This window comes from Vigna unguiculata, chromosome 11 (assembly GCF_037176805.1).
Source record: "Vigna unguiculata cultivar grain cowpea cultivar isolate G323 ecotype 2 chromosome 11, ASM3717680v1, whole genome shotgun sequence".
NCBI classification, from domain to species: Eukaryota; Viridiplantae; Streptophyta; class Magnoliopsida; order Fabales; family Fabaceae; genus Vigna; species Vigna unguiculata.
Window position 1 is genome coordinate 7225977 of NC_140802.1, and position 22853 is coordinate 7248829.

General features: G+C 31.9%; 1 protein-coding gene and 1 pseudogene across 1 annotated transcript; one reads left to right on the forward strand and one right to left on the reverse strand.

Moving 5' to 3' along the window:
- Positions 1 to 884: 884 nt before the first annotated feature.
- On the reverse strand, positions 885 to 5143 carry LOC146880937 (uncharacterized). Its single transcript, XM_085668713.1, has 2 exons — positions 4150 to 5143; positions 885 to 952 (listed from the first exon to the last, which is right to left on the reverse strand). Exons 1-2 carry the CDS (start codon positions 5141 to 5143, stop codon positions 885 to 887), a joined length of 1062 nt encoding a protein of 353 aa, XP_085524839.1.
- Positions 5144 to 15357: 10214 nt separating this feature from the next.
- Positions 15358 to 16776, forward strand: LOC146880938 (uncharacterized; annotated as a pseudogene).
- Positions 16777 to 22853: the final 6077 nt, after the last annotated feature.

Genomic DNA, 22853 nt, shown 5'->3' on the forward strand with positions numbered 1-22853 from the left:
CTTAAGGTAAATAAAGAGATAAAAATAATTATGAACAGATAACAAAATAATTAAAGTAAAAAGGTAAAATGATAGATGTCTCCTTCCCTTACCTTAGCTATGGAAGATATACTTTTGAAGATGATCTTTGTATTTTATTTTTATTCTCTTTCTTTTCTCACGCTTGCAAAGACTCTGCTTCTCCTCCCTCTTCTTTTTTTTTTCTTCACTGTCTCTCCCCATTTGGATTCACTTCATCCATATTTATACTATATTTTGTAATGATTACACTTAGTTTAAATTGCACTATCTCGTTTCTGTTTCAATGCTTCTTTGGTTTGGTTTCGTTTGTTAAAGATTGGCCCATACAGATTTTTTTTTTGTTTATCCAATCTGAAGTTAATATTAACTTATCATGGCATTAATTGTGATTTGCCATTTTGCCAGTGCATGTGCGTGAACTGTGACGTGGTGGTGAAGATTCAACTTAAAAACAATTCTTTTGTTTACCTTATATAAAGTATTCTATGCATATAATAAAGATCCATTTGGACGAGGTTATAAATATTATTATTATAATAATAATAAAGGCAAAACATATGTTTTTGTTTTATTTTTTTTTTTAAATTGCAAACACTTAAATTTTGATTTCTTGAATAATTAAATTTTTTTTTATCTGTTCAAAATTTATTATACTAGTCACAATGCCTAAAAAAATGATGTATCATAAACTTTTAGGTATTGATACACTGAAAACACTGGGGTACAAATTTTGAGATGTTACAATTCTTCCCTCCTAAAAGAAATTTCGTCCTCAAAATTATTTATTTATTTGTTTTTGAAATAAATAAGGGTAAAGGTTTGTTATTTTCTCTTCTAATTCCCATGTAATATCTCCATTAGCTTCATTCTAGATGACCTTCACTAGAGGGATCTGTCTGCCTCTCAATTCTTTGACCTTCTTGTCCATAATTTGTACAGGTATTGCGTCAAATGTAAGGTTATTCTTTAATTGTACTGTATCAGGTCTTATCACATGAGTTGGATCAGAAATATATTTTCTTAATTGAGACACATGAAAGACATTATGAAGGTTGGAAAGGAACGTAGGTAAGCAAATTTGATAAGCAACAGGACCTATTTTTCTAAGAATTTGGTAAGGGTCAATAAACCGGGGAGTGAGTTTCTTTGTTTTCATCACTCTACCAATTCCAGTGGTTGGTGTTACTTTCAAGAATACATGATCACCTTCTTGAAATTCAAGAGGTCGTCTTTTCTTGTCAGCATAACTTTTCTGTCTACTTTGAGTTGCTCTCAATTTGTCCCTGATCATTATGATTTTCTCTGTTGTCTGTTGAATCATGTCAGGACCTAATACTAAATTATCACCGGTCTCAAACCAACACAAAGGTGTTCTACATTTTCTCCCATATAATGCTTCATAAGGTGCCATACCTATGCTGGAATGGAAACTGTTGTTATAGGTGAACTCAATCAAAGGCAGGTATCGATCCCAACTATCAGAATTTTCTAACACACAAGCTCTCAGCAAATCTTCCAAAGATTGAATGGTTCGTTCAGATTGTCCATCAGTTTGGGGATGATAAGCTGAGCTAAGGTGAAGCTTGGTACCTAAGGCTTGATGTAAACTTCCCCAAAATTTTGAAGTGAATCTAGGGTCCCTATCAGATATAATACTTATTGGAACTCCATGTAACCTGACAATTTCTCTTATGTATAAATCAGTCAATTTTTCCAATGAATACCTAATGTTAATGGGTAAGAAATGAGCAGACTTTGTTAACCTATCCACGATAACTCATATGGAATCAAATTTTTGAACGGTTCGTGGGAGGCCAACTACAAAATCCATTGCTATACTATCCCATTTCCATTCAGGTATATCTAAGGATTGTAGCATTCCTGCTGGCTTTTGGTGTTCTATTTTAGCTTTTTGACAAACTAGACATTTTGCTACATATTGCGCCACTTCCTTTTTCATTTTGGGCCACCAAAACATTTTCTTGAGATCTTGATACATTTTTGTTGTGCCCGGATGTATGCTTAATTTGCTTTTATGTGCTTCTTCTAGAATCATTTCCTTAATTTCCTCATTATTGGGTACACACATCCTGTCCTTAAATCTTAAAGTTTCGGTTTTATCTATGCCAAAATTCTCCCCACCCCTTTGACCTATCAATTTCTTTTTCTTATTAATTAACTCATCACTTTCTTGTGCCTCATGGATTTGCTTTTGTAAATTGTTAATGATCTGAATGGAGTTTAATTGCATTTTATCATGGCTTAGGGTGACCGACAAATTCATGTCTCTAAATTTTTCTAACAAATTCATTTCATGAATCATTAGTGAAGAGACATGTAAAGATTTTCTGCTTAACGCATCTGCCACTACATTTGCCTTACCTGGGTGGTACTGTAATTCAAAATCATAATCTTTCAGAAATTCCATCCATCTTCATTGTCTCATATTTAATTCTTTTTGGTCAAACAAGTATTTGAGACTCTTATGATCACTAAAAACTTCAAACTTTCCACCATAAACATAATGTCTCCATATCTTAAGTGCAAAAACAATGGCAGCTAGTTCTAGATCATGGGTTGGGTAATTTTTCTCATGTGTTCTCAGTTGCCTGGAACTATATGCCACTACCCTTCTATCTTGCATAAGAACACAACCTAATCCCATTTTGGAAGCATCACAAAATATAACAAAGTGTCCAGTAGGATCAGGTAATGCTAAAACAGGAGAAGTGGTTAATCTTTTCTTGAGTTCTTGAAAACTATTTTCACATTTTTCTGTCCACACAAAAGCTTGGCCCTTTTTGGTGAGTTGGGTTCAAGGCAAAGTTATTTTAGAAAATCCCTCAATGAATCTCCTATAATATCCTGCCAAACCGAGAAAACTGCGAATCTCAGTCACTGTTTTTGGTGGTTCCCATTGTAAAACTGCTTCTACTTTGTTCGGATCCACTGACACTCCGTTATTGGAAATCACATGTCCTAAGAATTTTACTTCCTCTAACCAGAATTCACACTTAGACAATTTAGCATACAATTTCTTTTCTTTCAAGATTTGCAAGACAATTCGAAGGTGTTCCTCATGTTCCTCAAGAGTCTTAGAGTAAATAAGAATGTCATCTATAAAAACAACCACAAATTGATCTAAAAATGGATGAAAGATCCTATTCATGTAATCCATGAATATTGCAGGAGCATTGGTCACACCAAAAGGCATCACTTGATATTCATAATGACCATACCTAGTTCTGAAAGCAGTTTTTTGTATGTCTTCTGCTTTTACTCTAATCTGATGATATCCGGACCTTAAATCTATCTTAGAAAATACAGAGGCTCCTCTCAATTGGTCCATCAAGTCATCTATTCTAGGAAGATGGTATTTATTCTTTATGGTGAATTTATTTAATTGACGGTAATCTACGCACAACCTAAAACTTTCATCTTTCTTTTTAACTAACAAAACAAGGGCTCCCCAAGGTGACACACTAGGACGAATGAACTGTTTTTCAAGTAACTCTTCTAATTGTTTTTTCAATTCTACTAATTCAGAGGGTGACATCCTATATGGTGCCATAGAGATTGGTCCAACTCCAGGCATCAGATCTATGGAAAATTCAATTTCTCTGTTAGGTGGTAAACCAGGAATATCATTGGGAAAGACTTCAGGAAAATTTTGAACAACTGCTATATTTTTCAACTCAACTTCCTTTTTTATTTCCATAGAAGATAATAACAAGTACCCTTGAATTTCATTCCTTAAAGGCTCACTTTTTGAATTGGTAGGTGATTTTAGAAGATTCTCAGAGTTTGGAAATATCACTGATTTCTTAGCACAATCCAAAAGGACTTGATTGGAAGATAACCAGTCCATACCTAAGATTACATCTAATTGAGATAAAGGTAGACATATTAAATTTACAAGGAATTTTGTATTCTCAATGAACAGTGGACAGTCTAAACAAACTCTATTGGTTATTACTGAGTCATTTGTGGGAGTTGAAACAACCAAACTAGTTTTTAGAAAAGAGGTCGACATATTAAGATGTTGAACACAATGATTGGAAATGAATGAGTGAGTTGCACCTGAGTCATACAGTACATTTAAAGTTTTTCCTTTAATAAAACACATACCTTGAATTAGATCATGGTTTTTAGCAGCTTCAGCTCCAGTCATGGTGTACACTCTTCCTGTTGTGGTCGGTCTTGTCTTGGTTGCAGTTGGATTGAAATGTGGCTTCTGTTGTCCACACTCAGAGAATATGTGACCAGGTTTCCCACACTTGAAACAGACTGGTCCTTTAAGGTGACAATCTTTAGCATGATGACCTTGTCCGCATTTAAAGCATCTGATATGATCATATACAAGTCTACTAGAATTTCCTGATGAAGATTGGTTGGATTGGGTCCTCCATTGTGGGCGATTGTAAGGTTTTCCCTCATTGCGTTTATTTTTATTTGTCTGGGGTCCAAAATACTTTGGTTTGATATTTTGGTTGTTCTCAAAATCTTCCAAAAATCTACACTTGTGAATAAGCATAGGAAAATCAACAATTTCTAGTATCCCTACTGCTTTTCTCAATTCATCTCTAAGTCCATTTTCAAATTTTATACATTTCATCCTTTCCTCTGGGTGATAAAAGAAAGTAGAGTATTTTCCTAATTCTTCAAACTTGGAAGCATATTCTCCTACAGTCATACTTCCTTGCTTCAACTGCATGAACTCTATTTCTTTTGCTCTCCTCACATCATTAGGGAAATATTTTTCTAAAAACCTTGTTCTAAATACATCCCAGGTAATAATTATTCTTCCTCCTTCAAGTAATCTCCTGGTACCATCCCACCAATATTCGGCTTCTCCTATTAACATAAATACAACATAATTCACCTTTTGGTTGTCCGCACAATTCATAACTCGAAATATTTTCTCCATTTCTTTAATCCATAATTCAGCCTTTTCTGGATCATATCCTCCAGAGAATTGTGGGGGTTTGTTTCTCCTAAATTCAGCTAATCCTTGTGATTCAGGGTTTCCTTCAGGTCTTTGATTCCTCATTAAAGCAGCAGCCATGTCTCGGATAGCTTGCATTGCTTCAGTTAATTCATTGTTTCTTCTAATGTTTGCCATCTGGAACTGTATGAGTTAGAAAGAAAAAAAAAAAAATATATATATATATATATATATATATATATATATATATATATATATATATATATATATATAATGAGCACATTTCACAGATCTCGCATGAAACGTTGCTATGATACCATCTAATGTGACGATAAAAAAAAATTCTATTTATTTATTTATTACAGTATACTTATAAGAATTTAGAGGCAATAATTTATACACTAATATATAATTATATTTAAAATATTCACATTTATATATATATATATATATATATATATGTATATATATATATATATATATATTTACAATGCTATATACTTCCTATATCCACATTGTTTAGTACATTTTATATTTCCTATACTAGAAGAGGAAGAAGGATTATTTATTTACAGTTTCCCCCTCATATACGGTTTATCAAACAGGTGGAGGGAAAAGGTTATGGATAGGATTCACTTGGACTGTTGGGGGTAAATAAAAGGTAACTCCGATTTGTCCTTCGATGACAATCGGTGCATTCAGAGCAGAGAGAAAAGTAATGGTAGAGTTTCCCGTTCCCTGAAATGTTACAGAATTATTCACTACATTGGTTTGCCATGCATTTCCCGGAAAAACAGCCACAATGTCGGTGAAGAAGGGATCAGGCGTGTTCGGAGCAGCCATCTATGATAATGTTATAAAATTTTGTTTTTCGCACACAATCAAAAAGAAATAGGGAAGTGAGACAAATATCACAAAAAAAAATAACATATCCTAATAAAATAAAATAAAATAAAAATTCTCCCAAGTCCATGAAACTGAATTTTTATTATACTTTTATAAAGACATTGATTAATTTTGTAGTGACTAGTCAGGATAAATGAGCTCATGGCCAACAAAGTAACTCAAGAACATCTCATCTTGAGTGATACTAACTCGTTTAAATCCCCAAGGTCATACCTCCAACTACAATAATCAAATCTTTATTTATCATAATTTTTATTTCAATATTAAACCATATAATTATATAAATAAATAAATAGATAGGATCAATGAATAATTAAGATAGATATAAATGAATAAAAATGGTCAACACGTAACTAGAGATAAATATAAATAAGTAAATGAGAGTAAATATACATTAAATAAATAGGACCAGTGCATAACTGGAGATGAATATAAATAAATAAATAGGATTGGGAACTAAATATAAAATAGAATGAGGTTAGGGACACCTCACTTAAGGTAAATAAAGAGATAAAAATAATTATGAACAGATAACAAAATAATTAAAGTAAAAAGATAAAATGATAGATGTCTCCTTCCCTTCCCTTAGCTATGGAAGATATACTTTTGAAGATGATCTTTGTATTTTATTTTTCTTCTCTTTCTTTTCTCACGCTTGCAAAGACTCTGCTTCTCCTCCCTCTTCTTTTTTTTTTCTTCACTGTCTCTCCCCATTTGGATTCACTTCATCCATATTTATACTATATTTTGTAATGATTACACTTAGTTTAAATTGCACTATCTCGTTTCTGTTTCAATGCTTCTTTGGTTTGGTTTCGTTTGTTAAAGATTGGCCCATACAGATTTTTTTTTTGTTTATCCAATCTGAAGTTAATATTAACTTATCATGGCATTAATTGTGATTTGCCATTTTGCCAGTGCATGCGCGTGAACTGTGACGTGGTGGTGGAGATTCAACTTAAAAACAATTCTTTTGTTTACCTTATATAAAGTGTTCTATGCATATAATAAAGATCCATTTGGACGAGGTTATAAATATTATTATTATAATAATAATAATAAAGGCAAAACATATGTTTTTGTTTTTTTTTTAAATTACAAACACTTAAATTTTGATTTCTTGAATAATTAAATTTTTTTTTTATCTGTTCAAAATTTATTATACTAGTCGCAACGCCTACAAAAATGATGTATCATAAACTTTTAGGTATTGATACACTGAAAACACTGGAGTACAAATTTTGAGATGTTACAATGATGCCTCTAACAAATAATTATTTTCTTAATGAACTTACACTATTCTTTCTTCAAATTTTCATGCTCACTACAATGAATATGTCATTTGGTAACAAAATTTAACCACTAAAATAAGTAGGTTACAAGTTGGGATTATAATAGCCGCTAAATGACATTTGTTGCAATTTAATAAACAAAACAGCAACGGATTAAATTTATAGTGACATTAATTTGATTAGGAAAATAACGAACAATAATTTTAGTAGCTAAAAGTTCGTACTAAATTGATGGCTATATTCATTAAAATGAAATTGTTGTTTTCAGCAAGCAAATTGATGACCGAAAAGAAAAAATGTTATGTTAGTAATGAGTTTAGTATTGATCACAAAATAAAAGTCTTAGATTTTTATAACGAGATTGACGACCAAATTAAGGGTTGGTCACTATATCTTTACATTTTTAATTTCTCATCCCCTCTCACTCACAAAACTCTCTACATGAAAGCACTTTTACTCACACAAAACCCAATTCATTATCTCTATGCAATTTTTTAAATTTAACAAACCTATATAGATATATGATCTATAAAAGTCGAAGCATAAAAATTTTATGTTTCGATTTTAAAGCGATCAAAGCCCAAATTTTTACGATCAAATTCAAAATTCAAAATAACAAAATTTTGAAAAATTATAGAGTTATTAGATTTCTATTCTTTATGAACCGAAACAGAAAACCATTTATATTTTGATTATTTAAATAACTAAAACATAAAAATTCGCTTAAATTACAAATTTGTCATCACACTCTTATGTGTTTCATTTTCGCTACAACCGAGATATATAAAACAATTTAAATTTTAAATTGCACTAGTGCATGTTAAATAAATTTGGATATAAAAATGTAGAAGTTAAAAGTTAAATTTTAAAAATATTACATGAAATAATTCTTATAAACTAATTTATGAAGAAAATAAATGTTATTCTTTTTACTTAAAAATTCTTACACATAAGCTCGCTTAAATATCTTCTTTAATAGTCTCCTACTATAAAAGTATAGGGTTTGATTCGAGGGTTTTAATTATATATATATATATATATATATATATATATATATATATATATATATATATATATATATATATATATATATATATATATATATATATATATATATATATATATATATATATATAAACAAAAAAGGTTCTCAGTTAATCTTCTCCACCCAATAAGAGATATTTTTTGAGCTATTACTGCATATTTGCCTAACAGAAACAAAGATGCGATTTGTTTCTAGAAAGAAGAATATGGTTACTTACTTTCACACTAGTTAGGTTTGAAATAGTTAATAATAAAATATAAATATTTTTACATAAGTTTTAAGTATTTATAAATAGAAAATTTGTTTTTAATTTTTGTACTTTTTATTTTTGTTATCCTTACAATTTTTGTCGATCGTTACTATTTTCTTTTGTTCTTGTTGAGATGAATAATTTTGTTTAAATAAGTGATACAAATTTAAAATAGTATGACAAAAAAAAAACATAATAAAAACAAAATTACCATATTTATCTAAAAATAAAAATTACTATATTTTAAGGAGACATGAAAATAGAACAATCATAGGAATAATATAAAACATATCATTAACTACACATACACCCTTTCTCTTTATATACATATAAACTATTAAAAGTAAAAAAAATTTATATGTAAGTCAAATATTAACGACTTAATATTTATGTTCTTGTTTTGAGGGGTTATTAGTGATAGTTTTTCAAATTTGACCATCATTAATTTAAATTAAGATATATGTAGCTTTATTTCAGTCAAGATTATAAGTGAAGAGGGACTTGTAAGTGAATATATACATGACTTTATATATTTTTATATATTATTATCATGATTTATATGATAAATTAGGTAGAAGGAAAAATTATTATACTTACATTAGTTTATTTTCGGTTTTTTTTTTTTTTTGACGGGAGCAAGAATATTTCATTTTTAAACCATGAATTTAACATTAGGCCAATTTAGAAGTAAAAGTTTAAGTAATTTAAAAACCTCATCACCATGGTTGTTAGAAAAAAAAAAAAGAATATGAGCGTTAAAACACGTTTACAAAAGTTCTATTATAGAAGAAAAAAAAACTCATAAATTATAATTAACTTGCACACAAGTAAAGATTTTAGAAAAAAAATATGTGAAATAGTTTCTAAATTAGTTTACACATGAATTAATTTTATTTTTTGCAAAAATTCATTTATTTAATTTATTTTCTCGTGAACCTTATTAATATGGAAGAGTGTCGGATTCTTACGCACCTCCATATGCATGCATTTCAGGACTTTGATTTCATACTGTATATGGGTTGTGTGAGAATAAGGTTCTCGCAAAAGCAAAAAAATTAGTTTGATATATTCTGTTGTGACCAACACATTAATCATGTGTAATACGTGTTTTTAATGTTGTTGTCCAATTTAACCTAGCATCACATGAATCTTGAGATGCGATGTGACTCACATTATAGTGAGATCATTTTAATCTACGTGATTTCTTTTTCAAAGATTTTAATCTACACGTATTAAAGATTCTTATGTTTTTTCAACAAACAAATATACGAATTCTACAAATGATTTTGTTCCAATCTTAAGACAGATCTTTCGTTATTTTTCTTTTTTAGATGAAGAAAAAAAATGTTGATTATAGTTAGAAAATGAAGATTCATCTTTAATATTATTTTAACCACAACTCTTTTAAGATATATTGTTAGACTTAATGGCTTTTTTTATTTTTATATTTGGCGGAGTAATTTAATATTTTTCTTCTATTTATTTTATACTCAATATGATCTTTATATATATATATATATATATATATATATATATATATATATATATAATATGATTTAATGCGATTAATTTCCTTAAATCAATATTAACGTCATTCACCTTATTTTATCTGTGTAATTGGAAGCTAAACACGTAAAAAAGAATGGATAATTATAATAAAGACCATATTGCATAAAAAATAAATAGAAAAAATATTAAATTATTTTTTCGAATATAAGAACAAAATTACTATTGAATCATATCACTAAAATTGTATGTAATATGTAATATCCCATTTAATTTATAAGCGAAATTAAATATAGCGTCGCATAAAATAACATACAAGCGCAGCTCGGGAGTTTGAAACTAAACTCCCAACGATCCATGGCACACCATGATGCTCAAAAGAAAACCGGATAAAGAGTTAACTAAATGTATATAAATCCAAAACCATTTATTTCATGGGTCGCAGCCCTAGATAAACTCATACAGAAAATATAAACTAGTCCACGCGGACTATGCAGCGGAATCTCCACCCTCCTGTTGCCTATGGGTGTTTCTCGCATCTGCTCACACCAACAAGTTGATGATCATCGCAAAAGAGAGTACCCCACAACAAATCACACAACAAAGAAAACAGGGTAAGCTAAAGCATGAAATCATTTCATCAATGAAGTCAGATACATATTTGCAGTCCATCATACATACGTTACACAAGCATATTACGACCTTCCAAACAATACACTACGACTCGACTCATCTGGATACATATAACTTGGTCGGATTCAGCGGATGCTTGCACTTATGGTGGATACCTCTGCTCACCCTCGAGCTGCTCACCCCCGAGCTATGTGTTACAGTGTTACAATAAATCAATTTCCCTCACCACAAGGTTAGCCCTTAAAAGATTTCAGGCCTCCTGCTACTCTCACCACAAGAGTCAGTTCGCTCTAGGTGAGACTAACTGACTCCTTAGAGTGTCAGAATGCAACCTTACCTTGAATCCTTACCTAGTTATACCGATGGGGCACCACCATAGACACCCACTAACAGGGGCCATGAAATTACGTCCCGACCACTGAAGCGCGACCCTGAAAGTCTCACCTAGAGACCCCAAGGAATTATGCACTGACACAGACAAAACACTATCATACAGTCAAATAATATTCACCATGCAAGGATACATTCATTATGTCAACCTTTAAAGCCATTACCTTTCATGTTTCCAGGTCCAACTCATTCCAACTCATCGTAATCCATCAATGTACATAGAATCCAACTCATCTCATTATCATGCCACTTTAATAACACCCATCTCATTTAGTTCACATGCCGATACTCATACCAAACCCATCATTTATAATTCATGAATCATGCTACGTATACATCATACTCCATTATATACATGTCCCTCATCATAACATTCATACCCAAACCAAAACCAATCATCCAGGAATCAACAAACATCCAAACACAGCACTGTCTCGCTCAACTCCTCGCTCAGGCTGAAGGGTCTCGCTCAGGCGAGACAGTCTCGCTCAGGCGAGACAGTCTCGCTCAGGCGAGTCCCCCTCCGCCTAGGCAAGGGCTCAAAACAGGAGCAGGAAAACAACGCGGGATCTCGCTTAGGCGAGACCCCTCTCGCCTAGGCGAGTTGTTTGCTCGCTCAAAAATTGGAGCGGGTCGCCTGGGCGACCTTTCGCGCAAACTAGTTTGGGTGAGCCTTCGTCAGACTCGCTTAGGCGAGTCCGACTCGCCTGGGCGAGATTAACAGCTCTCGCCCTGATTCACCTGCAACAGATGTGTCTTTCCGATTCAACCAAGCATATCAAGCACTTCATGCACTAGAACAGTAATTTATCCATACAAACAATAGAACTCAAAACCCTAACTTCCCGTACCTGGAAATCAAGCTAGCGGAACGGTCCGACACGCACACAGTGAGCAAAACTGTCCCTAGGATGGTCAACAAGCTGGAACGAACGAAGGGGCGGGTTATTACCAAACCCTAACGTTAACAGTGAACATAGACCATGAAAATAAGGAGCATGAGTTGAGGAGTGACTTACGTGGAGTAGGAGCCGGTGTGTGTTAGCTCGGAGAAGACCTAGAGCAAACCCTAGCATAGCGTTCTGTGAGGGGCCAAGAGGGGTGACGGCTGGTTCTGTGGAATAGTGAGAGTAAGAGGGTTAGGTCAGATTAGGGTTTGGTTATATCACTTGGGCCAGCCCTAGGCCCAATTACAAAAGGGCAACCCTTTACTTTAGGGCAGAAAAAAAAGAAGTGAATTTTTAATGGGCCTTACATAATATATCATTCACATTAAAATTTGATAACTCTGTTATAGTGTATCACTATAAGAAAATATCTCATCAACAATCAATTTTAGTGATAAAAAATTGTTAGTCACAATAATAACAAATTTAGATACCCGATTTATAAAATAAAAAGTTATAATTGGCAATATATTGATCACTAATTAATTAGAAAGTAATTTAGAAATCAATTATTTTGGTAGTAAAAATTTTAGTAACTAATGTTAATTGACCAATTTTCTTTAGCAGCTAAATTTTAAAAATCAATTTAAAACCCATTATAATTTTGTATTCATAATAATGACTCTTTTAGTAATCAATAAATTTTTATTTTACAAATTGGTATCTAGATTGATAACTGTAACCAATAACTTTTTATCATTAAAATTAATTATTAATAAAATATTTGATCATGATGTATCTAGAAATATAAATAAAAAAATATCTAAATGATCTCTGAACTCGTAAATAATGTAAAAGCGTTGAACATATTAAAACATATTTGGTGACTATTGTACTTATTAAATCATATTTCTAAAGTTACAGTTTTGAGAGTTCAATGTTTTGTAATATACGAATTATTCTCATAATTAAATCTTTTGTTTGCGAAAAGGGGGGAATATATATTTTTTGTCACCCGTTTTACTAGGTTATATGAAACCGATGTTGAAAATGTATATAATAATAATTTTATAAGCAATAAGAATATTTTTAAACCACTTGTTAGAATAATTTATATAAATATATATTTTTGTGTAAATTGTAAGACGCATTTATTTTCTGCCTTTTATTTTAAGGGCTGCCCCAATCGATTGGGTCTAAGAGCTGACCCAAAAAGAGGATTCAGACCTAATCTGTCCTAGTCTCACCCTTTTCCTTCACTCTACAAAAAACGCAGCCATCACGCTCCCCTTTCTTCTCCAGAGCTCTGCTAGGGTTTAACCCCAATCTCGATCCAGTGAGTCCAACTTCGTCTTCTTGATTCGTGTAAGTATCCTACGAGTCCTACATCCCTTTTCCGTTCGTATGCTCTTGTTCTTAGCTAGGGTTCGTGGTGAACCATTTTAAAACTCGCCCCGTTTTTTTGTTCTAGCTTGTTCATCTGTTCCTGGAACTGTTGCGTCCCCGCTGTTGGAGTCGAACCCTTTCTCTAGCAATTTCCAAGTAAGGGAAGCTAAGGTCCGTGTGTCTAGTCGTTTTTAGCTTGCTCTAATATTATTGTATGATTCTGTGGACTGCATGCTACTGTGAGTTAATGAAAATGTCGTTGTAGCTTTTGGGTTTCGTGTTTGCGTGACTGTTGTATGAATGAATAATGGCGGGCATTGGTTTTCTTGCCCAAGCGAGCATGTCTTGCCTAGGCGAGACTAACAGAGGCTCGCCCAAGCTTTTCTGCGTGAACGGTCGCTCAGGCGACTCGATTTCATTTTTGAGCTAGGTGCAATCTCGCTTAGGCAAGAAGGGACTCGCCTGAGCGAGAGGGTCTCTCTCGCCTGAGCGAGACCTATTAGCTTGAGCAAGACTGGGGGCAGGTTTTGGTGCTATATTTGAATGGGTCACTGATGTGTGGCTTGCTTGTCTGATCTAAATGCTTTACAAGAAGGGTTTGCGGGATGATGCCATGATTAATATATGAGGTTGAGATGGAAATGGTATGTTACTTTATTGTGTATGAATTGGAAAGCATGAGTTGTATGATTGGTTGTTTATACATGACATTAGTATTATGGGAACTTCCTGATTGGTTGGTGAAACATGTACAAAGTGTGAGTAGGGCGTAATTCCATGACTCTTGTAGTGAGAGCTCTTGGTGGCGCCTCATCTGTTGGACGTAATCACATGGACCTTCCTGATGGGAGTCACTGGTGGTGCCTCACCTATTGGACTTAATTCCATGAACCTCGTGGTGCAAGTTCATGGTGGTGCCTCAACATAAAGACGTAATTCCACGCGAGTATCGTGGTGGTGCCTCAAGGCCAGGACGTAATTCCACGAAGGCCACGTGGTGGTGCCTCTTGTAAGGGTGTAATTCCGTGAAGGCCTCGTGGTGACGGCTCATTGCTAGGACGTAATTCCACTGCTTGGTGGTGGTGCCTCATTTTACGTATCCAGATAGTCAAGTCTTGGAGTCTCAAATGGTTTGGAAATCTATGGGTGAATGTCTGTTATTTGTGTCTGACTGTGAAATTGCATGTTGACTATTATGATGTAAGATTTCTTTACACTAGCTTACCCTTTCGCTCGCTTGTATGTTGTGTGTGGTTTTCTCTATTGCGATGATCATCAATTTCATTAGTGTGAGTAGATGTGAGAATCTCTGGTAGTGGTAATGAGGGCAGAGACGCTGCAGCTTGATGAATCTTGGATGGAAATCGGGCTCACTTTGGGGCCCACAGCTTTTGGAGTTTTAGTAGTTTAAGTTTCTCCTTGATGAGACTCTGTATCTTTCTTTAGGCCATGTGTAGCCTCTTTCTTTTGCTATGAATATGTTTAGGGGAACTGCGTACTTCATATCCTAAATCTTCGTACTCTCTGGATATTTATATATGTGACGTTTTATTAAATTGGATTTATCTATTTAATTGGGACGTTACATAAATTATTTCAATAAATGATGTAGAAACATTTTGCAAATTATTTCTACCTACTTTGTTACATTTTTCACGTCTTATATCACCGTCCTACGAATAGTTTTCTCCATCTATTCCAAATTGATATTTTTTTCTCATTTTTGCTATGCTACTTTTTATTTAGTTTTTAAAATATATTAATGTTTGTTAGAAATTAAATCATGAGAAATTATTTTAATTATTAAAATAGCTAATTTATTGGAGTAGTTTTGCATTATTATAGGAATAATAACGTAATGATAGGGATTATATATATTAATTATAGATACTCTCTCATGTATATATTTTTGTTCTTCCTTTCAATAAAATATAACACATAATTCTTTCTATTTATTTCTTTTACATGATATCAGAGCAGGAACAATCTTATGCTCAATCATTCATTTTCTTTCCTATCATTGTTTTCATGGCTAATGATGGAAAATAACCAAATACAATAGTTTTTATTCTCTCCATCATTCTGACCATCCCGGGATGGTCCTTGTTTCAAAACTTCTAGATGGAGAAAACTTTTCGACTTGGCGAAGAACTATGGTAATCTCTTTAAATGCAAAATCCAAATTGGATCTTTAGTTCTTTGATACATGATATTATAGATAGTGTTATTGTCTATTACACTGCTCATGAAGTTTGAGAAGATCTTCAAAATCGCTTCTCTCAAAATCATGCACCACGAATTTTTCATATTAGAGAGACATTGCTTGCTTGACTCAAGATCAAATGACAATCGCAACCTATTACACGAAGTTAAAGAAATTATGGGATGAGTTAGGCTGCTATAGTAATGCAACCTGCACTTGTGGCATAGACAATAAAAGGCCCAGATTGATACAGTTTCTTTTGGGGTTGAATGACTCTTATAGTGCTATTTGTGGTCAACTTCTCTTAATGAATCCATTGTCTGATGTTACACAGACTTATTCTTCCATAATTCAAGAAGAAAAACAATGACATTTGGGCACCACATGTGACATAATAGAAGCTTCAGCCATGATTGTTCAAAAGAATGAACCAACAACCCTTGTTGTGGGCCACAAACAAGGTTCTCCTTGTTTTAATTCATCTAATCGAAAGTCGTTGCATTGTTCTCATTGTGATAGAGATCATCATACAAAAGAAACATGTTGGAAACTACACGGTTATCCTCCTAAACACCTAAGACATGGAGTCACCCATAATGCTTATTCTAAGCTCAATGGGAATAGTAAAATTTTAGCAAATAATGTCACAACGACTCTAGTGATGCAACAATTGCAGTCCACAATGAATGGATTAACTTAACTACAACTTCAACAAATGTTGTCTATTATGCAGGGTAATGCATCATCTCCATCAACTAATCATAAGGTCAATAACGCCAATATTCCTTCAGGTTTGTCCCCACCTAAACTTATAATTGATAGTGGAGCCACCGATCACATTATTTCTTCACCAACTTTGCTTGTCAACAGTAAAGAAAACACTTCTTTACCACCAATTGTTATGCCAAATGGTAATCAGACTCATATTATCTCCGTTGGAACTTTACCTTTAAGTCCAATTGTTTCTTTAACAAATGTGCTTGGGGTACCATCTTGCAAAGTAGATTTGATGTCAATAAGTCAGGTTACAAGAAATTTAAATTGTTCAATAACTTTTTTTCCTTCTGGGTGTATTTTGCAGGTTTTGATGACGAGAATGACAATTGGTTTGCGTAAACAACAAGGTGGACTTTATTACTTGCTTGCAATGACATCAAATAAGTCACACATTCCCATTCCATCATTCGCAGCCCATGTCACCAAGTCATCTCCTCCTTCGAACAATTTTACTACCTTGTGGCATCGACATCTAGGACATCCATCTCCATCTAGATTAGATTTCATGGCTAAAACTTTGTTAAACTTCTCTTAGAGTCAAATAAAATTTGTAATGTTTGTACTTTTGCAAAACAGATAGGCCTTCCTTTTCCAAACAGTCTAGTTTCTTCCATTAAACCTTTTGAATTACTTCATTGTGATATTTGGGGACCATATAAAGTTCCTTCTCTTTGTAGTACATAATATTTTTTGACTGTTTTGGATAATTTTTCTCCCTTCACTTGGATTTCTTTCATGCATCATAAAAGTGAAACTCAACATCTCCTTACCAATTTCTTCTCTTTTGTCAAAACCCATTTTAATACTAGTATAGTCAATATTCGGGTTGACAATGGGAGGGATTTTTTTTCTATGCGAGATTTTTTTAAACAACAAGGAACAACTTACCAACATTCTTGCACTTACACATCACAACAAAATGGAGTTATCGAGCATAAGCATAGACATATCCTTGAGTCAACACATAGTCTTCGTTTTCAAGCTCATCTTCCCTTACACTTTTGGGAAGAATGTGTTTCCACTGTTGTCCATATTACTAACAGGTTGCCTACGTCTCTATTATCACGTTAAACACCTTTTTAAGCGCCTATATGGTAAACTCCCTTCTTATTCACACATTTGAGTCTTTGGATGTCTTGCTTATGCTACTAATGTTCATGGTTCTCATAAGTTTGCTCTTCATACCCAAAATGTGTTTTTCTTGGTTATACTCTTGGCCAAAAGGCTTACAAGTTATATGATCACGAAACTCACCAAGTCTTCACTAGTTATGATGTTATCTTCCATGAGGATATTTTTTCGTATGAATCCATTGACACTTCTTTCACCACCATAGACCTTGTCATACCTAATGTTGTCCCAAATAATCCTTCATCTACGGCTCTTGCATACACTCCACCACCACGTACAGAAAACACAATTGTGCCTTCCACTAATTCCCTACCTGTGGTTCCCTTGCGTCGTTCTCAACGATCTCATGGTCCTCTTGCAGCTTTACGAGATTATATTTGCAATCAGGTAATGTCCCCTGACCCATTGTCATCCTCCTCTCTTTTCCAAATAAAGGTACACGATATCCTCTCTACAATTTTATCTCTTATGATCGTTATACCCCTCAACATCGATCCTTTATTGCTACTATTACTAATGATATTGAACTTACATGTTATGAACAAGCTGTTTCTCAAACTCATTAATAAGAGGCAATGCAATCTGAATTGGCTGCTTTGGAGGCCAATAAGACTTGGTCTATTACAACTCTTCCTCCTGGAAAGAAGGCTATTGGTTGTCGTTGTGTGTATAAAATCAAGTGCAAATCTGATGGCTCTCTTGAACGGTATAAGGCACGTCTTGTTGCAAAAGGATATACACAACTAGAAGGTATTGATTATCATGACACTTTTTCACCTATTGTTAAAATGGTCACTCATCATTGTTTATTAGCTTTGGCTGCTGCTCAACATTGGTCTCTTCATCAGCTTGATGTCCATAACGCTTTTCTTCATGGTAATATTTCCGAAGAAATCTATACGTCCCTTCCTCCAGGATTTCAATGACAAGGGGAAAATCTTGTGTGTCAAATTCTCTACAGCTATTTAGGTTGCTGGTTTTATTCAATCAAAAGTATATTACTCACTATTTACATGCACAAAAGGCAAGTCATTTACAGTTTTGTTGATTTATGTCGATGATATTCTCATAACTGGCAATGACCCTATTGCAATATCTAGTCTTAAACAATTCCTACACAATCGTTTTCGGATAAAAGATTTGGGTGATCTTAAGCTTTTCCTAGGTATCGAGGCCTCTCTTTCTAAAAAAGGTATTTTCATATCACAAAGAAAATACACTTTGGAAATTATCAAAGATGGTGCGAATCTTGGAGTTAAGCCCGTGGATTTTCCCATGGAACAAAATACAAAGCTTTTCAATGAAGTTGGTCGCTTAATTTATTTGACAATTACTCGTCCTGATATCATCTATGTGGTACACATACTAAGCAGATTCATGCACGCTCTATGCAAACCTCATATGAAAGCTGCAATGTGTGTGCTATGATATTTAAATAATAATCCAAGTCAAGGTCTGTTTTTTCCTTCACAAAATGATTTATCTTTGTGTGCTTTCTTGGGGAGGTTGCCCTATATCTTGAAAATCAACTACAAGTTATTGTGTTGTTTTAGGATCCTCCCTCATCTCTTGGTGAACAAAGAGGCAGAAGACAGTTTCACTATCCTCAACAGAAGTTGAATATAGAGCATTGATGGGTACTTGTTGTGAGTTGACTTGGTTACGATCATTGTTGAAAGATTTACGGATATTTCATCCTAACCGACTTATTGTGACAATAAAGCCGCCTTATACATTGTGGCTAATCCGGTATTTCATGAAAAAAGTAGACACATAGAGATGGATTGCCACTTCATTCGTGATAAGATTCAAGATAGTTCAATTGCAACAAAATATGTACTTTCTGTTGAACTACTTGTTGATGTGTTCAAAAAATAAGCTTTCTCTACCATGAAGTGCAAGTTGGGACTTCTTAATATTCACTCTCCAACTTGAGGAGTAGTGTTAGAAATTAAATCATAAGAAAATATTTTAATTATTAAAGTAGATTTACAGGAACACTTTTGCATTATTATAAAAATAATAACATAATTATAGGAATTGTATATATTAATTATAGATACTCTCTAATGTATAATTTTTATTCTTCCTTTCGATAAAATATAACAGAAAATTTCTTTTATTCGTTTCTTTTACAGTGTTAGTATCTTAATATTTTTAATATATTTTAAAATACGAAAATCAGTGAAAGCTCAACATAGTATAAATACAAAAAAAAAAAAAAAAACCTGGATTCATCTCTTTGTCACTCCCCACTATAAGGATCAAGAAAAAGAAACCTGGATTCATCTCTTTGTCACTCCCCACTAAGGAGAGATGATTTTTGTCTGAAAGTTTTTTTTTTTTGGTTATAAAATAATCTGCAAAACAGTGTTTGTTGTTTTGTTTTTGTTCGTTGCTTTGGATCAATTGTGTCATGTTTTGATATCTGTCTTTTTCTTTTTGTTTTTCGGTTTCGAAAGTTTTTGTTATTTGTGCTAAAAAGTCCCAAGAATATAGTGTCTTCCATCGTGTATCAGGTGAAGCATCTTGAATCATGTAAAAAAAAAAAAAACCACTGAAAATCCAAATTGGTAGCTTTAGGTAAGAAAACACTGCAAGAATATATTTTGTGACTTTTTACGTTAAGTTTTCATGTGAATTTTATTGTAATTTCATTTTTCAGAAGAAATAAACGTACCAAATACCAATGTCTAATTTACTTTAATTTTTAAAGGATTATATATCAACACCGACTTGAGTTTTAATCTTATTATGATTTTCTGTGCACATTTTTTTAATTCACAGTTTCTGTCCACAAATTGCGGCTGATCTTTTCATGTCGTGTAATAAAGAGGTTAACGTCTTTTTGTTATGGATTTTGATTATCACAAAAGTAAAAAGTTTTATGCTGCTTTTCTTTTTCACTTTTAAGACGTTCATATATACTTTTCATATATTTAAAGTTAAATAGATTATTTGAGTAAGATAATTTTCAGATAATTTGATAAACAAAAACATTTATATTAACTAATTGTCTAGTTCAACTTAAATGATCTATAACATAACAAATTATATGAAGCATTTGAACAAAATAAAACCAGAGACAGATCTTGACCATAAAATTTGGAGGGGCTAAAGCAATATATTTATTTGATTATTATATTGAATCATTAGATAATGCTTTAAAAAATAACTCTTCTAATTGGACAATTTGATCATTAGGTTAAATCATTAGTATAATACTTCAAAATATGTAAAGAAGTAAAATCTATCAAGTTTTCATCTTTATCAACAACTTCTCTTCTATCATATTTAAACAATGAATTTATGGTTTTATTCTTCATCAATATACTTTTAAAAAAGTTAATATTAAAAAATAATTTATCATAATCTAATGAAAAATTGAGAAAACTAATTATTAAAATAAAAATATATTATAATCAAGTCACAAAATCGATTTGAAAAAACACATAATACATTATTTTTTCTTCTATATTAATAAAAAATAAATATACAAAGGTTCATGTAATAAAAAATAATGTTAATAATTATTAAACTAATAGTTTATTATCAAGTAGACAAGAGAATTACATTTTTTTCTTCAAGGAAGAAACAAAACAAATGAAAATGAGAGCAAAAGTAATGAATTTGTGTTTAACTTCTTTTTTTCTTCAAAAACAAAAAGAAAACATATGAGGCTGAAAAATGAGTACAAATTTGTTAAAACCTAAAAAGACAATAAAAAATAAAATAATAAATATTTGTTTTAATTATTTTTTTGGTTTTTGTTTCAAAAAATGTAATTAAGTTGGTCCTCTAGTTGATTTAGTCTCAATTTGGTTTTAATTTTTTAGTTAAAATTTGAAATTTTTTTTGACAAAAAACAAAGATAAAAAAATAATTAAACCTAAATATTTATACTCTTTATTATATTCAATTTTATGTTTTATTATTTATTAACATAATATTATGTTTTATAAAAAAAATTAAAAAAAGACACACAATTTAATTTTTATCAAATTTTAAACTTATAACTTAAAAAAATTTCAAAATTTTAAAAATATATAAAATTAAAAAAATCAAAAAATATATATATAATTTTTAAAAAAAAATCAAAATTAGTTTGGGGGGGCCAGGCCCTCCCGCTCCTTGTATAATCCGCCCCTGAATAAAACTAAATATGTGATACCATATATTTGAAAAAAATAAAATATATTTTTAATATCCAAGTATAAATAAACTATTTTTGGTAGATATCTAAGTAGACGTCGTGAGGTTTGTGGCTGTGGTGGTTAAAGGATTTTCTTTTGGAGGCATGTGCTTGGGTGATGAGATTTTCTCGAAGAAAAAGTGAAAGTTTTGAAATGAAAATTAAAGTCATGGAAGAAGAAAATTTTTGGAACCAAGAGAAAAGTCATAAACTTATATAAGAAGAAATTAAATACCTAGCAGTGATAATAAGTTTTGAAGAAAACGACTTACAATAGGAGTTTTGAAGTGTAGTGAATCACTTTCGAGGCAGAAGGTTAGATCAAAATAGTTCTTGTAGCTTGACCAAAACACGTGATTCTTTCATTGCATGGTGAATTGGAGAAAGAGAAATTTATATAACATTTTAAATACTTATTTCATTTGTGTATTATCCTTATCCTCAAATAAATTATGATATTTTGATTTGAAGTTCGTTGAGTTAGATCTTTAGGATTAATCACTATACACATGAAATATTGTCTGTTTTTAAGCGTAGAATTTCATTAAGGATTTGTCTTCAAAAAACGTGTTGAAAAAGTGAAGAATTATTTAAACTGTTTATTATCCCAACTCTTAAAACATATGAAACTATTAAATTTGATAAAAACATAAACATTATTATCAAGTTTTACTGTGCAATGTTACCAAATCAAAAACTCCAATTATAGTTAAATAAATACTAAAAACATCCAACATACTAAAACAACTAAATTTTGTTATTTTAGTAAATATGTTAGGAAATGGAAAAATATCTCAGGTAAACTCATAAAAGTTCATATATTATATATAAATTTATTTAGATGAACATCTTTATAATTTTTTAAGAAACTGAAGTAATTCATTTTAAGAGTAAAATTGTTTTGGTATACTCTCATGTCACTTAAGAATTATAATAAGGACAATGTAAATATTTATTCCACCTTAAATCTTTCAAAATGGTTTTTAAGGATAAAATGATGACAAAACTCTAAATTTTAACAATGACAATTGCTAGTAGAAAATAACAAAACAACAACAAAAAATATCAAAATATGTAGCAAAATTAATTCCTTCAAATTTGCAAGAAACTTGCAAGAATCTATGACAAACACTAATAATAAAAAATAACACCAATAATGACAAAAAGAGCATCAATATTTTTAACCTAGAAAATTTTTCTCAATGTGAGAAATAAAAAACTCACTCACACAAGTCACTCAATCAAACTCTATTAAGATTAAATAAGTAAAACTCACTCACACAAATCAG

Excerpts from the sequence above, each read along its gene's own strand:
- LOC146880937 (XM_085668713.1), bottom strand. The coding sequence starts at position 5,143 with ATGGCAAACATTAGAAGAAACAATGAATTAACTGAAGCAATGCAAGCT. Across the intron at positions 953-4,149 it reads AAACCATGATCTAATTCAAG|ATTATGGACAAGAAGGTCAA; the intron begins GTATGTGTTTTA and ends ATACCTGTACAA.